Below are 23098 nucleotides of genomic sequence, written 5' to 3' on the forward strand. Positions count from 1 at the left end.
CAACACTTAAATTTACCATTTATCCAAATGGTCAACTGCAGAACATCCCTTATGGTTCTCAAAATCCTTTAATATCCTATATTAGTTTGACAACACTAATGCTTTTCAGTTTTGTACAAGGCATGCTTTGCATATTCAAAGAAGACACAACTCCCATGTAATTGTTTGTTCCATTTATAAATACCATTTTGATATCATAATCTCTATAATCTTTCTCAATTTGTAATTCTTGAGATGGAGAGAGTGTAGACAGAAATCAGGCATGGATCACAAAGGAAAATAAACCCTGTAAGGCTGAATGACTCGTACATGAGCGAGCAGTCCAACTGGAGTGTATGCGCTTGAACAAGTGTATGTTATATTCCTACAGCAAACACGGCAATGCCGTCTATGCCACGAAAAGGAAAAAAAAAGAACAGGAAAAGCTCTTTGGACCAATGTGATGGATGGTATGAGTGTGTGGATATCTGAAAAGAAACAGCCGAAACGTTTTGTGGCTGTAATGGAGTGTAATGGGACAGTATGAAATGTAAGGAGTACTAAAAAGAACTAAAAAAAAAATTCAACATTAAAAAAAATTAAAACAAAATTAAAACAAACTAAAACATGGCAGTTTCTCTGATCAGATTAAAAATAATTACAATGGCACAAACAACATATGGAGGATTAAAGGACACAGGGACACATCCACATGAGTTCAAATTAGTTTTTATACAGACACCTTGAATAAACCAAAGCCAAAACAAAAAAACAACAAAAAAAAAGTATGGTTGAAATCTGTCAGAGATTGCCACCCAATTCATCCCTGGGCTTTTGGGTAAGGGGAAAAGGGACGGAGGGTACAGACAGGTTGGCACAACATCACCAGAGCAAGGCGCGTGTCATGGTGCCATAGAGGCCGAGGCCAGGTTGCGCTTTTCTCCAGACCAGTCTGAACCAGTTTGCTCAGTATTGACTGCCACTAGTTGGCTCGCCTAGGTCATTCTGTCCTGGAGTAGGCCAAGGTTGGTTATGTGATGATGGTAGCTGTCACAGAAATGATTTTTGCTAGTTCTTTTTTTTAATTTTCACATAGAGAGAGAGGTTCAGAAGCTTCCTCTCCCCATGACGACCGTTTTAGTTCACTTTTTCCTGGAAGATGTAGAGGTTGTTGGTGGTTGCCACAGCAATGATATTTTCCTGCGGGTGCCAGGCGGTGTGTAGGATCTTCTTGTTGAAGTCCAGGCTGTCCACGCTGATCTCATCCTTCTTTCGCTTGCCGCCTGCGCAAACTCTACGAGGCTTCAGCAGCTGCCGGGGCTTGCAGCTCTCGCGCGAAGCCTCCAGGGTGACGTCCCGCCGCTGGGTGCGGTCCAACATTCGGAAAAAGTTGTTGTAGGATCCAGTCATCACCACACTGGGACAAAAGAATAGTTATTCTTATATATATCAGTTATTCAGGAAGGCAATACTTGAATCTGACAGTTAATAAACCTCACTATAAAAAAAGATAAATGCAAGTTTAATTTGGGATGCACAATATTGGATTTTCGCCGATATTCAATATGCTGATATTTTTCCAACTAATTCTGGTCGATAGCCGATGCAGATTTTTTTGTTTTGTTTGTCTCTTCTGAACAGAGATTATAAACAAATGATTTTTCATTAAAAAAAAAAACATTTCACACATTAATGAATAAATCTGTATATAAACACACACAAACAACCACACACACACCTCTATTCATCAAAATGTAATACTTCAGAGTTATATGCCCTCAAGAAGCTTGCATTCTGCAAGTGAACGACACACTATTGTATCTCAAAGAGGCACAAAAGCATATCCTTAGCCATATTCAAGAAACGACTAAAAACACATCTGTTCCATCTTTATTTGACCCTCTAACGCTATCACTTTCTATTCTATTTAAATTCTACTTCATCGTCTTTTTTATAAAAAAAACTAGCATTCAAATTTTTTCTATTCTAGCTACTTGTTTTCCTTTGTGTGTGTGTGTGTGTGAGTATATATATATATATGTGACGAGTGGGCCGGGGCCGAGAGCCGTGGGAACAGGAGCGAGGCCGGTAGAGTGATTGGAAATGAGCGACACATTTGTGGGATGCCACAATTCTCAATATAATATTGAACCATATTGTACTCATTTGTAAATCTCTTTGGATAAAAGCGTCTGCTAAATGACAACATTTTAAATGTAATTTATATTAATTGAAAATCTGTTGATAAACTTTAATTTCTCCATCAACTGAGTTTATGAAGTAGTTGTCAGTATATTAAAACAAACAAACAACTAAATTTTAAATTTAGTTCTGGCATCCACAGCAGCCATTTATTATTATTATTATTTTTTTATGTAAAATTCACAAACTTCATTAGTTAACATTAGTTACTTAATTAGTTAACAAACTGCCAATTAAAAAATCTTCTGAACATTCATTAATCTTAGGTATTCCAAAATTTTATAACGTGTTACAATCAAAAGTTGCAACAGTGTTATTTAATGAACTAACATGAACTAAGACTTGTATTTTTTAACAAAGATTAATAACTTCTGTAGCAAATGTACCTATTGCCCATTGTGAATGTTAATGCATTAAATAAGGTTAACTAATGAGATCTTATTGTAAAGTGATCTGGTCTTTATATTTCTTTTGCACTTTAATCTGTTTAAAACATTTAACTTTATATATTTTTCTGTATTGCTTTATTGTATTTAAATTTTCAGCTATTTTTGGTAGAAGAAAAAGAGATACTAAATCTGTAATACTTTATTATGACCACTTTTCTGAAACTAAATTTCAATAACGTGATAAAAGCATAAGCAATTTATTCGCAACATGAAAATTGGATACCGACATATCCCTAAATGTGAACGAACACCACAACAGCTTTAGCAGCACACTTTGCAATACACAAAATGTATGTAACTGCAAAAGCTTTTGGCCATGACTTTAGGCTAGCAGGAAAATTGCAGATGTCTAGGAATGGAACGTTATGGCTGGCTAGTAGTCAAGTTTTAGACATGATTGTTGTTAGTGACTAATTTAGTAGAGAAGGATTATGTTCAACAGAACTGAAATGCCTTCATGACATACTAACCCAATCTTTCACTGACCAGCATTTAGTCTGTCTGAGTGTGATTAGAGGTTCCCTCCAGATAAGAGCCAGTCTGGGCCCCAATAGAGAGTCACGCAGGCTCAGTAGCCACTCTAAATGTTGACTGCCACCTTACACTGACTGACTGATGGTCTTAAATGGAAAATTAGCCTTTATTACAGAAGTACCTATAATAACTCATACTTCATGTTTTTTCTACATACTGTTGTTTAACTGCGGCATTTTCTCAAAAAATAAAATAAAAAATAAAAATAAAATAAAATAAAATAATAATAATAATAAATAAATAAATAAAAATGCTAACAAAACAAAGTTAACTTGATAGAACCGGAAACATCTCTGTACTCTGCAATTTATTAGCTAAAATAATTAATTCCTATGTATTTATGCAGTTACAGTGCAATCAAGCTATCATTATACGCAGTTAACTATACATTTCTCAGAAAAAAAATGCTATTATAAACTACCATTCAAAGGTTTAGGGTTGGTAAGATTTGTTTTAAAGACTTTTTGAAATGTTTTATGCTCACCAAGGCTACATTTAATTAAAAAGACAGTAAAAACAATAATATTTGGAAATATTATTACAATTTAAAATAACTGTTCTACTTAAAGTCTAAAATGCTGATTTCCTGCTCAAGAAATAGCTGTGCTGCTTAATATTTTTGTGGAAACTGTGATTCATTTTACTCAGATAAAGTTCAAAAGAACAGAATTAAAATGTTTTTCTTTTCTTAAAAAAATATGGATTATTATAAATATAAATTATAAATACTTTTTTTTACAGTAATAAAGAGCAGTTTGTGGCAGGAGAGTTTAGGAGAATTATTGTTATTGCTTCATCCCATAACAAACAATAACAAAAAATTATGTAGCATTTTGTTGGAAAATAGTACATTGAAACTGGAAGAACAAGAGAGTACCATTTTTACCCTGCTGATCAATGTAGTCAGCAGTGTCGCTGCTTCCAGACACACTTACACCACAACACCATATTTTGCTGACACTTTTATAGGAGTATGATAGTTTAAGCTAGCAGTACTTTTAAGTGTTTACATTTGAGGCCCTGATATACTCAAAATTAAGTTCAACTTTGTTCTTTCTTTAGGGTTAAAATGAAGTTCAGAATACATGAGCAGCGGTATACTGTTATCGAATATCCCGACACTGCCCACTCTGATGAAAGCAATGTTTTATTGAATGTGCAGATATGTGCTGGACGCTTTCGCACATTTTTCTGAAATTAATCGTATTTAATCCCACCTAGCATTATAATTTTTAAATATATATCTTATATTGCAGTGATTTCACATTCAGTCTTCCATTTAATGTAGAAAAAGACAGTATATATTTGTAACATTTAAGTAGCATCTTTTTTATGACTGAAGGTATAACTGATACCAATATTTCTGATGGCTATACGAAATAGTTTTTCCCACTAATATTTAACTACTGATTATATAATTGAGAGCTTAAAGAACAACAAAATATTAGAATATTAGACTAAAATAATAACTTCTAATTTAAGTAAACCGTAAATAATCTTCACATAAATCCATTATAATATATGTCATATTTAGCTACATTCAGCAAGCTGCAAATAGGCCTATCCAGAAATTGAAAAAGTTACCAAACTAAATTCTAAATTAAATATAGATCCAATCTTTAATTTACAAAAGTTATTGATTTCCTCTTATTTTCTTTTGCTCTTTGATGAACAGACATCACAGCAGCTGGGTTTTTAGGTTATTTTGGCTTCTTTAAAAGTTGCCGCTGCTGAACATGATGTGGATCTGACACGCATCACATTTGCTCACAACTCTTTACCTTTTCTGACCCACTTCAGGTCTTAAAAGTCTCTACTAATGAGCTGACGAGTTGAATTGGGTGTGTTAGATGAGGAAGACAGTGCTGGCACTCCAGGACAGTTTGGAAAATCACTGCAACGGCAGGCAACACCTAACTTTGATATGTGCAGCACCCATTCTATCTTTATGAAATCATAACCTTGTGAAGGTTATTAATCACATTAAGCAATACTTCAATTCTTGTCTTTCCATCCCCACATTTAAGACCTCTTGAATTTATAATTAGGGATGCACCAGCTGACCGGCCATAAATTGGAACCGGACTGTTTTTGCTTAAAATGCGTGATTGGCAATCGGCCGGTTTTTGGTCTTTTTTTTATGGCCGATTTTTCCGGAAGTGCTCCCGCGTGCACAGATACATTGTAATCATTTGCTATCATGTCATCTTTGTGGAAGTATTTCGAGATATTTGCGCAGGACACGGGCAGCCGTATAGCTCTGGAAATGAAGAGCTACCAGTCTGAGGCACAGATAGCAAGAAACGAATAGGCGTTGGTGTACTGGCGCACAAATAAGTGCCTCTTTCCTGTCCTCACTGAAGTTGCGCAAAAGTACTGTATCTGTCCGTGCCCTGCACAGGCGTAGACAGTAAAAGGTTGTTCAGCTCAGCTTCTCACGTGTTGGATGAGAAACAGACTTGCATACACTTTTGAAAAGCCAGAAGTAAACATTAATTCTGTATAGGATGATTATTTTTATTTTACCTTAAAATCACATTGACTTAATTTGATTAAAAAAAACACCTGCTGTAGCATCTTTGTTTTACTCACACTAAACATTATTTGAATTAACATTTTGGAATAATTTATTTATTTAGCCTACTTTTATTTAGTTTCACTGGTAAAGACCTAGGGGTGGGCGATATCTCGATATTTAAAATATATTTATATTTTTTAAAACACGATATGGATTTTGACATATCGTATACATAATATATATTCTTTATATTTAATTCTGATTCCGCGACTTTGCTTGTTTGCCTTCTTTGTGCTGTGCTCGCCCCTGCCTCTTTGCTTTGGTTCCCCCTCCCCTCGCGTGTTGTCTCATTGAACATGGCGGCGTCCTCAACCAGCCCGGAGGCAGCAGAACTAGTATCAAAAAAGACAACTGGCTCCATTATATGGAGATACTTTGGTTTTAAGGCGTCGGACGAACAGCAGGCAGATGTCTACTGTAGGGCCCTATGATTTCCGGGATGCAGAAAACACAGACGAAATCGTGGAATCCAGTCATAAAAATGGAATTTACAGTTTTACGCGGAATGTCACAGAATTTGTCAAATTTTTAATTAATTAATCAAAAGTAGGTCAATGCACTCACATAAAATTGTGATATGGACTAATATCTGTAAATATTAAGCCAGAACAGTCCATTTAAATATGAATCCTGCATGTTCTGCGTGTCTGTGTTAATGAATGGCGCAGAAGCGCATCTTTATTCATTAAACACACGGAAGCACGCGTGATACTCGCAGTGATTTCAGCGTCTTTCCTCTCACTAAATAAACATGTGAACTAGGGCTGTCAACGAATATTCTAAATTCGAATATGTATTCAAATAGTTTTAAAAAAACGAATTTCGAAGGTGAAATTGAATATTCGAATAAAAACAGAAATGTGGGGGAAAAAAACGTCCGCGGCAGTAGAGGCGTGGTTGTCTGCTTTGCGAGTGCATGCGCAAACACGCCTGAGGGTCCAGGGACAGGTCAAAGGAGTCGCACTGTCTGGCACAGCATCACTATTGAAAGTTGACGCGTCTTCATTGAAGCTAAACAGTCACGTCTTGACACTTAATGTTACTTTGCATCGCCCGCCACAAGCTCTTTGTCTGCAACACGACAAGAGGCCATAACGGATAAAATAATTTTGTTCATTTGTAAGGACATGAGACCAATCAGTATCACGGATGGGGCAGGCTTCAGGGAGTTCTGTCAAGTAATGGAAGTGAGGTTTGATTATTTATCGTTTCATGTCAAGGAAAAGTTCCATGTTTACCACAGCACAGCTCGCTCAGAGCATTCAATGTCAGTTCTATATGCTGTAAAACTTCAATTAATATTAATAATATTTCTTTCAATCACTGAATGAAGCCTGCTATATTTGGGACAACAGTTGCGACCTTAAATTGCTTGCAAAAAAAATTGTTTGTTCATTTAAACCGTTATGCACAGAGAACGTGAGGGTGAGAGAGCTTGAGGTCTGCAGTCTTGGCCATTAGTTGATTTCCTTGTTTTTGTGTAGGTAATACGTTGTCATATATGTTTAAACTGAAATAGACTATCTATACAAGTAGTTATGTCTCTTTGTATTATTTTGTCCTTTTATTAACGTAATTTATTAACACTGACAACATGCGCAACCAGATGTTCGAAAAGTTTGAATATTCGTGTATTTTTTAGAGGGAATATTCGAACGTCATTTTTGAGTAATTTTGACAGCCCTAATGTGAACACACGAGGAACATCTCCAGAACTGCTCTGACAGTCACTTCATGAGCATCTGACCGTTTGATTTGAGTAAAACTAGCGTCATATATCACATCATAGACTGTAGTATCACATACACAGAACTGTAAAGGTACGGTAACCTGTCAAAATAAAAGTCTGGTTTAGTTTAAAGACAAGTATTTGCCAGAAATCTATTACTATTGTTCAGCAGAATGTACATAGCCTACTACTACTATTAAAATGAAACAAACAATTTTTTAAGGAATAATCAAACAAACTTTCTTCCATGTTTTATTCCCCTTTGTTTACCAAAAAAGAAAGTTTGCTTAATTTTCAATAATTAAAAGATAAATTAAATGAATGTTTTATGCCTTCATTTGATAACCAGAAAAATGTAAATACACAGAATTTCAGAGGGGGGAAAACATTTCATAAGGCTATTTTAAGATTTATTTATTTATTTTTTTTACAAATTAAGTTGTTTTAATGCATTTCAATAATTACACATGCTAAAACACAGAATTAGGTAACAATAAAACATATGAAGAAAAAAATAAAATATTTTTCGTAGGGCCCTAAACGTAAAATTTGGCATATATATATATATATATATATATATATATTTTTTTTTACAGTTATTGTTTTTTCAATAGCTAAAAGCCAGTTTGGCCTATTAAATACCATATAAACATCTTGTTTATGTATAGTTTCCTTCTCTCTTTCTTGCTTGTTGCTTAAAGAAAAAAAAAAAAAAAACGGAAATCAATATCGGAATCAGCCAGCTTGCTTGTATAAAGTATATATATATATATATATATATATATATATATATATATATATATATATATATATATATGTCTGTGTGTGTGTGTGTGTGTGTGTATAAAAAATTAGGTATCGGAACCGGCCATGAAAAATCATGATCAGTGCATCACTAATCAACTTTTAAGACTTTCTTGTACTATTTAAGACTTTTTACGGCCTTAAACTTGATACAACTAAAATTAAGGACTCATGAAAACTCTTAAAAATACACACTTGCAAAGGCTCTGACCTGTCATTTCCGTTCCAGCAGCACTCGAATTTGTCAAAGATGCAGTCGTTCTCATAGAGAGAGCACAACTTACTCCTGAGGTACTCGTGAACCTGCGGAAGACAAACACAAAACACTCTGATCTCCAGTAATAAATGTCACTGCTGTGTCATGGGCAATGAATCAACCTGATGCTCACGTACTGTAAAATCAATTTATATCTATCACACTAAACATATCCATTACATTCGATGATGAAAACAGTTGGCTGTGCTGACTAGAAAGTATGTGTTTACATACACACAGAACTTGACATTAACTTTTTGTCTCACCAGCCACTGTGTCTAGTGGTTTTCCAAAATTACTAGCCACTCAGCATTTTCGTTTTATGATTAAAGTTAACTTCTGCACAGTAACATTTACTTAAATTGTTTTCCAATTTTTGCCTACATAAGGGCATTTTTTCTAACTTTATTAAATGTGTGAGTAATATTTCATAAAAAAAATGGAAATAGCTCAAGTCAATGGCATTTAGATGCAATTACACAGAGTGTTTAATGAAGCTGAAATGTAGTCATTGAGGCGTTCATTCATATGATTCATTCAGACAGCTGACTCATTCAAGAATGAAGCAAGTACCTTTCTTTATGTATGGGCTATAATCATTTACTCAATTCATGCTATGATCTTGGTTTGGAATTTTAACCAAAACCAAACAGACCAAAATAGGTCAACACATGACAATTCTGTGTCTAAAATGTAAGTGATTTAATATGAACTACTCGTTTGAACTCTTGGTTTTCAGGGAAAACTGCACTCTCTTGATCATTTGACCCTGTTTAACTAGGCTATATCATATGTTATAAATATAAAAGCTATGTTTTTACCACACTATGATTCTTCTGTGTGCAGTTGTTCATTTGTTTTGATTTCTCTACGAGATTCTTTCATATACAGACAGGTTGTGTGACACTTAACTGATAACATTGTTAGTGTCAATGCATTATCCATAATAAATCGCCGTTTACAATCAATGTTATAAAATCAGAACCATTCTCGCCAAAATTTTGGCGCTTCCCTAGTTAGATCTTTTAATTGGGTTAGTTGTCCAGTTGGGCAAGTAAACTTCTCTTTCAGTCAGTCCACCTCTTTGGACAAGAAATTGTGAACAGCTGCAAAATCACTAAATTAATAAAATAAGGATTTACTTTATTATTATTTTTTAGATGACTTATCCCTTTAATTAGGGATGCACCGTTTGACCGGCCATAAATCGGAAGTTCGCTCGCGTGCACAGACTACATTGTAATCGTTCGCTTTGTCATTTGTGTGGAAGAGTATTTCGAAATCTGTGCGCAGGACATGGGCAGCCGATCAGTACTGGAAATGCAGAGCTTCATGTCTGAGGCACAGATAGCAGGAAGCGATCAGCCGCTGGTGTTCTGACGCACAAATAAGAGCCTTTCCTGCGTGCACTGAAGCTGCGCGAGCATCTACTGTACCGGTCCGCGCCCTGAACACGGGTAGACCGTGAAGAGATGTTCAGCTCAACTGCTCACATGTTGGATGAGAAACGAAACGGACTAAACTGTGACAAAACTTAAATGTTTTTTTTATTTTTTTATTAAACTTGCATACACGTTTGAAAAGCCAGAAATAAATGTCAGTTCTGCATTAGGATGATTATTTTTTATTTTACCTTAAAATTACAATTTTTATTTAAAAATCACCTGCTGCAGTACACTGAAAAAAGTTTTTCATTCATCCAATTAAAACATTTTAGGGTAATGATTCACATGTATATTTGTTTTTACTTGAGACAATAAGTTATTTATTTTTCACTGGCTCAAGTAAAAAAAATATAGATGTGAATCATTACCCTAATTTTTTAATTTTTATTGGATGAATGAACACTTTGCATCTTTGTTTTATTCGCACCAACATTAATTGATTTTAACATTTTGGTAAATGTATTTATATAGCATACTTTTATTTAGTCTCACTGGTAAAGAGATTTTTTTTTTATTTAAAACCAAATTTAAAAACTAAAATAATGAATGCTGATTAAGAAACATCTTATTAATTGTGTGTTGATTGTGTTGCTTGTACTGTAGAACTATGCAGTTGTTGCCTTTAATTTCACATGGTTACAGTTAATCTTTATATTTAAGGCCAGTTCTCTGTAGTTTCAACCCAATTCAAAAACAAACGCTAAATGCTGGTGTCTGTACCATCTATGTTTGTATTGAATGTAGGCTACTTATTGTGCAGTAACTGCCTTTAATTTCAGATGGTTACGGTTATTGTTTTCAATAGCCAAAAGCAAGTTTGGCCTATTAAATACCAAATATCTTGTTTATGCACACTTTCCGTCTTTCTTGTTTGTTGCTTAAAAAAAAAAAAGAAAAACAAAAAAGGAAATCTGTATCGGAATCGGCCAGTTTGCTTGTAAAAAAAATCGGTATCAAAATCGGTCATGAAAAATCATGATCGGTGCATCCCTATCTTTAATGTTTTTTTTGTTTTGTTTTTTTTATTAACATGGTAATATAAAACTATTATAATTTTTTAAAAATGAAATAAAATAAAAAATACTATAAATAAACAAAAACTGCCAGTAGATGGTGGCATATGTCTTAATGAGTAACGAAATTAGTCATTAATTCATCAGCAGATTTATTCAGGAATTAAGTAAATGTTTATGAATAGGCCATTAAATCATGGTTCACCCGATCTGTTCAAAAGGCAGATTCATTCAGAAATTGTGTGTAGCTTGGAGACGCACAACAGCCATGATGTAGCTTTATAGGTAATATTATCATTGGAAAAACTGAGCAAAAACAATTTCGCTGTACCTAGCCACTCTATCCATTTATGAACCCACCTGGTATGTCTCAACGGGTCGATTCTCCATGTTGATGTCCCAGATTTTGACGGACAGGTAGTCTCGGGTCATCATGTAGCGGCCATTGTGACTAAACTTCACGTCTGAGATGGAGGAAATAATTTCAGAAAAGAACGAGCGGTTGCTGGGGTCCTCTGGCTCCTCGAACACTAAATAAAGAAGAGGAGAAAGCAACGTGCTTTACAAACACCTTTATATGACTAACACACGACACAGTATATGCAGTTTAGAAAACAACAAAATACAAAGCTTCATTGGATTAAGTGGCATATATATATGATGGCTCATATAACTCACATTTAGAGTGCTTGTCACAAAGTGCTGATGCACGCATGTCACACAGGCGGATAGTGCCTTTGCTGCTGCTGTAGACAAACGTGTTACATTGGTGAGGGTGGAACTCTGCGGCTGTAATCACCTCCGTCAGCTCCTCCATGTTGGCTGGTTTTATGTCCACAATGTCTGACGCGGAGTTAAAGCTACACAACATTGCTGAACTGACACAGAGAGATTTCAACATGAAATTCACAACCCAAATCAACACAACACCCAACAACTCCTATGTATCCTCCAAAATAATTCCCAATACACTTTATAGGATACTGAAGCTGCGGTCTGTGATCTCTAAGTGCCAGAGGTTGATGCGCAGGTCGTCTGCTGACAGATAGGTCTCGTTGTCGCTGTTGACTGAGATGGAGTTGATGTGGTAGGTGTGGGCGTTGGCAAAGACCCTCCTTGGACTGGCCTCCACCATGAGATCCATGGGCCTGAATACTGGCACCTGCACACGGAGTTCACATGCGTATTTGCCATTTCAGCCAAACTTAACTGTTTTTATGAATATATAACAGTTATGGAGAGCAAAAACATAAACGGAGAGCAAATGTACACAGCCTTTCAAAGTTTAGAGTTTGAGTGTTCCTGTGGCTCAAGTGGTAGAGCATTGTGTTAGTAGCGCAAGGTTGTGGGTTCGATTCCCAGGGAACACATGTTGCAGCCTGAATGCACTGTATGTCGCCTTGGATAAAAGCATCTGCTAAATGCATAAATTTAATTTGACAAATGTTTGTGCATGACTCACCCGCAGAGTTGTGATGGTAGTAGCATCTCTGTAGCGCCCATCCTCCTCTTTAAGATTGTATCCCTCTGGTCTCTTGTCACGTTCACTGATCTTCCACAACTTTATAGTTTTATCTGCAAATAGAAAGTACAGAATAATCTCACCTCCTAATGCAGGATCAGCCTTCTGACTCATGCTAAAAAATAATTATGTGAGCCACAAAAAAAACCCCAAGCCTATTTCCATGTGTATTAAGAGGTAGTGTGACTGGCATAACTAATCCAGCTGACAGTCCACCAAATTCTGAAAACATCTGAATCTGAACTCTGTTCCACAAATATCTTTCTCCAGTATGAGCAGAAGATCAGCATTCTGTTTATTCAAGAGTCTTAAATACACACCGGTTGCATAACATGTAGAAGTGTTCATATTTTTAGACAGCATCTGAGACGCATCGAGTCAGGGAAAAAAAAATCTGAAGAATCAGCAGAGCTCACATCAACTCACAGAAGTTTTATGCATCTCCAGTTGAAAATATGGAGGAATCAGTACTGACTATATTACAACAGTATGTATAATGCTAAACTTTTAAACCCATAGGACCAAAAGTAACAACCCCAGAGATTTCTATTAATTGTTTAACATTTCAATTAATAAAATAATAATCTGAAAACGAATCCCAGAATGCATTGCCGTATAAATAAATGATTCATTAGCTTGTGTTACAAGATGGCTATTTTGCGGGTTGCAGAGATTTAAAATTAAAGGTAATATAAAACCATACATAATAAATGAATAAAAATAATAAATAAAAGCTTTGTGTTGCTAATTGGTCAATTGTTAGCAAAAAAAAAAAAAGCAAAAAAATAAAATACAAAGTTTCAAATTTCATAAAACTGTAGTTGCCCCAACACCAATTTATTCAGTGAACTAGACGGACAAACAAACACTTAATATTTTTAATGAACTGAATGAATTAATATTAATAACTTAATCTTTTTGTGAACCACAGTAATGTAACATCTTGGACTTTTCTGCATTTCGTGGCTATTTTCAGCAAATACGAATTTGCAAAAAAAAAAATTTAATTTACCATTCACTTATAGATTTTTAAACATACAGCAGTAATGATGAATAATAAATGTAATATACATTTTTATGTCCAAGTAAAAAAAAAATTTTTACTTTTAGATTATTTCATAAACTATATTACTATTTTTTTTTTGAGAATTTTAGAACTAGATTTAAAGTTTTTTTTTTTTTTTACTAATAAATCCCAAGCATTTCTATTAAGAACGTTATGTATTCATCCCCATCCTTCAGTAAAATCTAAGAATCTGATTCGTCTGCGTGATTGCGCTAACAGTAAGACTCCACAGAGCCCCGCTCCTCTACTAACCATTTGTGGACAACAAAAATTGTGCAGCGTTCTTTTGTGGCAGCCAGCGGATCTTGTTAATCTTTTCCTCGATTTCCAAGCTCTTCAGGTAGTCGAATTCAGGCTCGTGGCTCTGAAAAGTGCTGTAAACATTGTATTCACTACGGCACTGTGGCTGACTCTTGTTCTGGAAAAGGAAAAGCACATTTTTGTGAGAAAGACACAAGTGGGAATGAAAGCGGATATAATGTTACTATGAATTCGCCTGATCCTTTACCTCGGTCTCTTGCTGGAAGATGACAACTCGACCACCTTTATCCCCTGTGGCTAGCAGCTCCCCTGAGTGGTTGAACTCCACAGTAGAGATGATGTCGGCTGTAGACGGGCAGAAACAGACATGTGCACATCTGTCAGACGTCCTCCATCCTCTTCCCCCCATAAAATACATACAACAGACTGATCTCAACAGCCAATGGGATCTTGCCCAAAACACCCACAGCAGTCATAACTGAATGTGTGATTTGCTGCAGACATATTTCGCCTCAAAAGTCAGAGAGACACTGACTGACTCAACAAGATGAATCTTTAAATAAAAAAGGAACTGCGACCCAGATTTCTGCTAAAATATATGCTCCTGAGACAGATGTCTCAGTCATCGATGAGCTGTAGACCGCCTCACACCAATTTAACCCTTTATAAACCAACAGAGCAGAAGAATGCAGGAGAAAAGAAGCAAGCAAAGGCCCTTTTGTGTAATCTGACCTCCTTGAGGGCCAAAACTGAAACAAAGTCACTGAATCGGGCCAGAAGACTTTGAAAAGAAGCCAGTAAAACACAAACTGAAGACTTAAGGAGAAGGTACAACCATAATAATCCTATTCTAGCTAAAGAACAGTTCTTTTTGTTAACCGTTAACAATAAAAAAAAAAAAAACTAAAAACATTTTAACTATTTCCAATGTTGTGCAAGTGTTGTATTATGAGATCAGTACTATGTATTGAGCCAAATCATTACACAAGTGTATTGTTACACCCCTATATTCTATATACGTCTGTAACATAATAAACCATCATCATGAACAGGAAGAAATTTCATGGTCATGAAGTTTGGAAATAGACTGGTGTCAGGAGACTAATTTCTCATCTAGATGGTATTCGTGCATTTTTTTGCAATGATTTTGAGAGAAAATCTGTTCGATGGATTTAAATATGGAAAAATGTGTTAAGCAGAGCTGAAAGTACTGCGTTACTGGCAGTACAAAGCATCATCAAATTAGCCAAAGTATTTATGAGCTGCAAGATTAAATCATGTCATGACCGGCTTTGCCGTGCTGCTGGGCAGCTTGTTGTTTGTCTGTGTTTGATGGTTGCCGTCTGTTTGTCTGTTTTAGTCCTACAGGTGGAGCTGTAGGCTGGCCGTACAGGTTAATGGATGACCGGTTAAAAGAGGCCTTCGGGGCTCTTGTTCTCTCTCTCCTCTTCAGGCGGCGGTCCGGGTGGCTGGTGGCTCCTCGCTCATCGCACTTACCTCCTCTCACCACCTTTTTCATTCTACTGACGAACACTACACTTTCGTTAAACCTTACACTTACTGATATCGTTTTATTCTTTCTGTTAAATAAACACTCTTGGTTAAATATAGCGATCGGTGTGGTCTCCCCTTTCATGTTGCGATCACTGTCTGAGCCAAGTGGTCGTAACAATCATTTGAACAAATCGGCTCTCTTTAATTGTGTTTTAATCAACCCATTTAAAAATGACATTCTTGTGTTAAGGGTGCATACTAAACTTACAGCAGATACTGATAAGCCAATAATTTTTCTCATGGGACATATATATATATATATATATATATATATATATATATATATATATATATATATATATACACATACATCAGGTTTTTCAGATACATTGATTTATTTGTGGTGGGCCACCACAATATCAAAACTGACCACCACAAATAGATTTTCCAAAAGGCTTTGACTTGGTTAAATAAACGTGCACTGCAAGTTTCACAATCAAAAACCGCCGCGGGTGTTTTTATATCAAAACCGAATGTTTTCAGAAAATTTTCAATGTCATTTTCATTCCATCTTACAAGTAAAGCCTGATAAATCAGTGTTTGTTAGCTCAGCTCTGCTTTGTATACAGCCGTTACCACAGAAACCTCCATCCCTCCAGCTCCGATAGCGCCTCCATCTGGCAGAAAATTATTTGCATATTTATATAAGGGGGTGGGGGAGTGCCACTACAAATATTGTGTAAGGCTGTGGGAAACACTGTGTATAATACACACACACACACACACACACACATCTATGCTAGGGCTGCACGATTAATCGGACTCAATTAAATCGCGATCGTCATGCACATTTTGTCAGTAAAGCCGGTTCTGTGATTAACAGTAAGTCTTTATCACCTGTTTTCAGATGGAGTAGCATTTACTACACAGAGCCGTAGTCCTCTGACAAGCTATGCAAAAACTGCAGACGATATAATCGTAGGATTCGGAAAATTGACCAAATGTTTTGCGATAATGCCAGCTGTTTGTGTATCTTCGCAGTGAACTACGGCTCTGTGTAGTAAATGCTGCTCCATCTGAGAGCACGTGAAAATACGTTTTTACTCCAAACTCACTTCATAAGGACAGTGTGTTTGAAATAAATCCTTCTGTGAGATGATGCTTTCTTAAACAATAATTAAGGCACACAATATTCCATTGTATCCTAAGCAGTGAGAAAGGCTATGTTGATTATCATTTCATTATAAATATACTTTATTATAACTCAGATAAACCGTATATTGCTGTAGTCGTGTGTTTATTAGTCACGTTGAAACAATGAAAGCAGTTAAATCTTCTGATTATTCAGCTGCAGCAAATAAATGTTTTTAGGATTTTCAGTGTGAGAGTGACCTCTGGCCTTCGAATGAACATTAACTTCTGATCACAGAACTGTGCTCGACTAAAAGATCAGCTTGACAAATCGCAGCCTAATCGCGATTTATTACCTTTGCGATTAAACTTTGATTAATCGTGTGCTCTACAGGCCTATAACCAATATGTTACTGATATATTTAGTTTGGTTCAAACCCATTCGGATAATTTTAAATCTGCACAAGACATACTTCATAATGAAGGCAATTCCTTTAGCTTCATAATCAAGTCCTTAATACTGAATAATCCCAGTTGTGCAAATCAATCAAAATGCAAAACAAGAAAAAAAAATAAAATACAAAAATTACTGTTTAACCATCAACATTATTAGAGTTCGAGATTCACAATCAGATTTGGCATAAACATGCTTCTAACTCAGAAATCAAGTTACAGACTTATAAAACAGAGCCCTATGCACATTTCACAGTTAAGCTAATATAGGCACAACACTCTGCATTGTGAAGAATGCAACATGCATTTGAGCTTGAATGTCTGAAATCAGCCGATTGACTGGTAGAGACAAAGAGTGCTGCAAGACTCTTGGAGAGTGAAGTCTGGTGAACTAAAGGTCATATAATCCAGCACACAGTCTCTGACTCGACATCCTGCTGTTGACAGGAAACCAGACCAAAATGTCAAGCTGTTTGCCTTCACCATTGACTAGCACTATTAATAAGCATGACAATAGGTGTTTCCCAATTCACATACTTATGTGCTAATCTATAGCATTTTATAGTGCCCTACAAAACTGCAAATCCCTGGATGATACACTAAACAGAAACACAAAATCTGGAATGTCAGACTCTTCGTGCAAACTAATTGTCCTCACGTAGCAGGAGGAATGGGAAAATCTGACTGAATGCTGGGGGACAATATAACAATCTAAAAAAATGCCTACAGCTTTTTATTTGTTCTAGAAGTATTTTTAACATTTATGGCGCTTTTCCACTGCGCGGTACGACTCGGCTCGGTATGGCTCAGGACGGCTCGACTCAGCTCGGTTTGCGTCTCCACTGCAGTTTAGTATCGATTTAGAGTGGATGGGATTATTCACGTCATTATTGTTGCTCCGCCTCTACTGCTGCCCCATCAAGCTCTCGCTGGATCCACTCCTCTGATATCAATACGAGGAACATCTGTACTTCCTCAACAGACAACGAAATGCCCATCTTTGAGTTGTTCAAAACATTTCCCCCTTCATTGGCTGTGCTGATTTAAATCTAGCAGTTCTTTTGTGTTTGTGTCGAAAGTTCAGTGACGCAGGTAGTGATGATTCTCACCGGCCAATCAGTGATCAACAGAGTTTACACGTCACGTTATGGTAATGGCAAGGTTCATTTGGAACCTCAAACGAAGTGATACTAAAAAAGTACCAGGTACCAGTGGAAGCCCCCCCAAAAGTGAACAGTACTGAGCCGTACCATGCAGTGGAAAAGCACCATTAGATTTTCTACAAAGATTTACAAAAAAGTGTTCATTAAAGAGTTATAAGCAATGAGCCAAATCAACCAGGTGTGAGGTGAATCACAACATTACGACCTTTGACATGAAGCAAAAAAGTATTTGAAAAACAGACAAAGGTATAAGACTGTCTACCTAAAGGCACTAATAAAGGAAAGAACTACAATCCCATGAATCACTGCAAATGACAATCAAATTAAAAACAATGCTGAATTATAAAACTTTTCATTTAAAGTAGTTATTTCTATAGAAACAACAGATTTTACATTTACCAAGACCCACTTGATTATGCAGACACCACAACTCAAAGTTTGGTGTAATTTTTCTGCACAGCATCATGGGTAATGTAGTTTTCTACCATGAATCCAGCTGCTAAACAATTATTCTACAAACGAAGTTGAAATAATGTGAACAGATGGCTTCAACAAAATAATATACCACTGACTAACAACCTTGGAGCTCACAACAACTCTGTCTTTAAAGAATTATAAGTTATCATTAAAAATCTATTTGACTGTGGAGAAAAATTGATGGTTTTTACTTTTGGATCCCGACTGTTGCAGTCTGTAGTGTCTATCATGTCACTGGGGACACATCATTGTGTTTTGCCCACTTCTGAGTATGGTCCATGAATCGCCTGCTCTTGATAGGAAGAGATTATTCAGACAAGAACTCACCTTCAGCTACGTCATCATCGATCGCCCCTTTCACTTGTGAAAAGCACCACTGCACATCGTTTCCCCCGCCTCCGGCTCCTGAAACCATAAAAGCCAATTAAAGTTTGTTGCAGCCCACAATTATTTTTATTTTTTTTTTACATTGGACATTGCTGGGAAATATACTATTGAAGCTTTCAAAATTTCAATAAACCTATAAGGAGCAACATTTTATTTGATTTAAAAATCATCTTTCCGTGTAGAAAAAAAATAATAACAACAACAAGAGTATAGCATACTACAAGAAAGATGGTAATGACGCGCAGTAAGGAAAAAATGCTACATCACACAAAAAAGAAATCAATGCTAAAATACTGTCTACAGCCGCAATAATACATATAAAATGTAAAGGACAGCTCTTGCGTCATTTTTTAATGAGAGCGGAGAAACGGGCTGGGGCAAACCCGGAGCAGCTATTTGAGGAAAAGTGGTTGGATTTGTTCTCGAGACAAGCTTTTCCAGATTTCGGACATTATCTGAACTCTTGAGGGGGGTTTTAGTGCATCCATTAACAACTGATCTGATTTGTTTTCTGTTAATAATAATAATAATAATTATATACAAGTCTGATGGTTTAATATAAATTAAGTTGATAAGTTTCAGAAGCAGGAACACACTGGGGTTTTTCATTGCTCATGACTCTGCAGATGCCGGTTACAGATCGCTAACGTTACTTTAACGGAGGTGATGTAAAGAGGCCGAGATGTCCAGCAGATCTAAACACCAGGCCAGGTGATACATGCACACAGAGGACGAGAAGCAGGACACGTTATCCAACGCCGATTCAATTTTACAACAAACATATTAAAAACCCCGTAGAGACCGAGCATCCCCGCTAACGAATGATGAGTGATTCAGCCGGACAGATTTCCGCGCAAATGCAGCTCATCGCTGAAATACCCAGATCACAGAGGAGCATCAGTACTCAAATGATTGTCCAATTATGAATAAAGCCCGATCGAAATCAGTTTTGCCGATTTGCTGGCTAACGGGAGGGAAACGAGGCAGCTAGGAAGCTAGGCTACTGTCAGTGGTTCAGCAACACCGACGATGCTTCAGCACAACCGCTGCGCTCACTCAACCCAACAGAAGCTGTTGCTAAAACAAGACTGATTTAATACAACCATTGCTCGAGCAGATCCTAAACTTGTCAAGTTACCTGCCATGGCGAGAGCGGCGATGTAGGACCCTAGTCTTGATCAGCAGTGTGAAGCCAGCGACCACAAGATTTCCAAGAGAGTCGCCGAGAATTCAGTTTTTCAAAATAAAAGCGCTTGATACTGTGAAAAAATGGAACAGAAAAACAGTTCATAACATAAAACTAGATTTATTAATAAAAATGAGAGGTTAACATATTAACAGATAGATTTCCTGCATTCTATGAATTAGTCAAGCATGTTAACACAAGTAGGTAAGGAAACCAAACGGACAAATGTCCTCCTGTGTTTCTCCTGTTCACAGAGAACCGATCCCATTCATTATTCAGCAAATCTTTGGATTTTTTTTTTTTTTCAAAATAGGTTTTCAGGTGGATCTTCCGTTCACATTCGTAATTATACATCTTCATAATGCAATGTTTCTACTGTACTTGTGTATCCATGCATTTAATTTAATATTGCTGATGTTTTAGCAACCAGCGGGGATGATTTTTTTCCAAAAAAACTTATTAGTGGTAAATGATACTGAAATATCGATACTGGTGAACATAAACGATGCTAAAGAGCTTCGTCTGACACATTTATAGTTATCAGTTTTAACTGCCACAGTGCAGTGGAGCAATGCCAATTTTATTATATCTAAAGATGCTTGATACTTAAAGATGCATGATGTGCCACTAGATGTTCTTTTTTTTATAAATAATAATAATAATATTATATAACTTAAATGATACTTAAAAACGTACTCAATTGGATTCACAGTATAAAAAAAAGAGAATTAAATAATAAATGACTTCATTATTTGGTCTGCCTTAAATCTAATAATTATTTACAAATCTATAATTAATACACTAAATTGAGATCTTGAAACTTGTGAGTGTAAACCAACTTAATTTTAAAGTGTAATTTTTGTTTATATTATTAACAAATAACTGATGTACTATATAAAACGGATTTACACCATTTAAAAAATAAAATATTTATGTTCCATTACATTCAAATGAAAACATTTGTTTTTGTTATTAACTTTTGTTTTGACATTTTTTTATGTCACAATTATAAAAATATAGGTTGTGAAGTAATTCTCTAACTTATTAATAAATAACATGTAGCAATATTACAACTTATAACGTTGTGTATTTTAAACTTTATTAAAGGCTTATTTTCACTCTAGCTGTATTCTGAAGGAAAATCACGCTCTCAGGCCCCGCTATTACGTCACTTCCGGCTCTTACCTTCGCTTGCTGTTGCAAGTGTTTGGTATCAGAACTGTCAAGATAACTTTGACGGATTTATTTTATTGCAAACAGTTCGTCTGGGTTTGGACGAAGACGGACCTCGGAAAGAAGATCTTGTCGGTAGTCCTTTCGTTCACTCGTAAATCTGAGACCCTAAGGCTTTCTTCCTTCAGCCCTCTCTCCTCATAGCTCCATCCTCCTACACCTCTCTCAAAATTCAAAATGGCGCAACCCCGCCCTGTAGTGACGCCATTCGCATTGGCCGTTCATGACTGGATGCTGGAGGACGATGACGCAACCACGCTGATTTTGGGGAGGCTGCAGACCTGACTGTAGCCCAGGCAGTTTTACGCCCCTGTTGTTCCTGATGCGTCCAGTAGAGGGAGGAGGATACACGGCGATATATACATGATATTAACCATATTTAGCCGATCAGACATAGAGTGTCATCATATGGACCGTCAATGAAATATTTATTTAATATTGATTGATTGACAAAGCATTTTATAAAGACAAACACAATTCACCATTTTCTAAAATCCCAAGGGCCATTTATCCATCTCAGAAGAAAGAGACAACTTGCACAACAATATTATTTATTAACACCATTTATTAAAAAAGTGAACTAGGATGACTCCCGTTGGTGATTCTCTTTTAATTGTTGTTCAGTCTCGTCACTGTTTGACTGTTTAATCTAAATTGAATGGAGTGTTTAGCATGGTGTAAAGGGCATACTGTTGACATTATATGCCATATGAATGTGGCAATCGTTTCTTAGCGGCGGACCTAAAGATGTCTCTGTGCTGGTCATCTCTAAAACCAGGCTTTGATACTATACAGAGAGACTAGAAGGAGGATCTCTCTTCAGAGTGGCTTCAGTGCCCTTTAGGGATGCATAAGCAATGGATATGGCCAGGGGGTATAATTTTTTTTATTTTATTTTTTATGACAATCCATTTCACATTTGCATTATCTTTGCCTCATGATATTGGGATAAAATCACCCTCCGTAAACCAGCATAAAAGAACAATCCCTCCGAACCACAAAGTTTAATAATTACTATATTCTTATGAGCTACACCATGTCAAATCTTACACATTGCAGATAATGATCTGGGCCGGTGGCTTGTGTTCATGCAGGAAACATAAGTGCATCCTTCATGAAAGCAGTATCCTAAAAAACACAAATAACACTAATAAAGAATAGCCTTTTATTTTACTTCTGACTTATGGTAGATGTCAAATAGTATGAATTATGCATTCAGCACTCACTGGAGAGTAGGTTAGAGGATTGTGGCAATAACATGCATGTTGGCAGTGTGCATGTCTTTGCCCTGTGAAAGAAAAATTAAGCTGACTACCATATGCCATTCAAATATGAAATGAAGAAACTCTCTATAACGTCTCAAAATGTAGCCGATATAAAATATTGTGCTCAAAACTCTTCCTATAATAGATTCAGATAATAGAATCCAATCTGCAAGAGAAACAATCAATTATCTAATCAATCATTAATCTATTATAAACAAAATTTTACAACAATTAAATTTTATTGCAACATATATATATATATATATATATATATATATATATATATATATATATATATATATATATATATATATATATATATATATATATATATACTACTATTACTATGTTTTTTAAATATTATTTAAGAAACTGAAATAGAAAAAAGAAAATGTACACACAACTTAGTTCATAAGCAGTAGTTTGCAGGTGTATATGACACATACTTGGATGACCAATTGAGCTCTTTCC

General features: G+C 35.9%; 1 protein-coding gene across 3 annotated transcripts; it reads right to left on the reverse strand.

Annotated features, from left to right (window-relative positions):
* Positions 1-158: 158 nt before the first annotated feature.
* On the reverse strand, positions 159-21546 carry LOC113054269 (serine/threonine-protein phosphatase 2A 55 kDa regulatory subunit B alpha isoform-like). 3 transcript variants are annotated; one of them, XM_026219696.1, is made up of 11 exons: positions 21417-21546; positions 20082-20202; positions 18884-18961; positions 14086-14183; positions 13830-13995; positions 12452-12564; positions 11974-12151; positions 11668-11832; positions 11350-11519; positions 8487-8578; positions 1117-1396 (listed from the first exon to the last, which is right to left on the reverse strand). In XM_026219696.1, the coding sequence occupies exons 2-11, from the start codon at positions 20086-20088 to the stop codon at positions 1117-1119; spliced, it is 1347 nt and encodes a 448-aa protein (XP_026075481.1). In that variant the 5' UTR covers positions 20089-20202; positions 21417-21546. The 3 variants fall into 3 exon arrangements, with proteins under 3 accessions (XP_026075479.1, XP_026075481.1, XP_026075480.1); XM_026219695.1 differs by having other exon boundaries at positions 21315-21545; XM_026219694.1 differs by lacking the exons at positions 20082-20202; positions 21417-21546 and having other exon boundaries at positions 159-1396; positions 18884-18971.
* Positions 21547-23098: the final 1552 nt, after the last annotated feature.

This window comes from Carassius auratus, chromosome 35 (genome assembly GCF_003368295.1).
Source record: "Carassius auratus strain Wakin chromosome 35, ASM336829v1, whole genome shotgun sequence".
In the NCBI taxonomy this organism is placed as follows: Eukaryota; Metazoa; Chordata; class Actinopteri; order Cypriniformes; family Cyprinidae; genus Carassius; species Carassius auratus.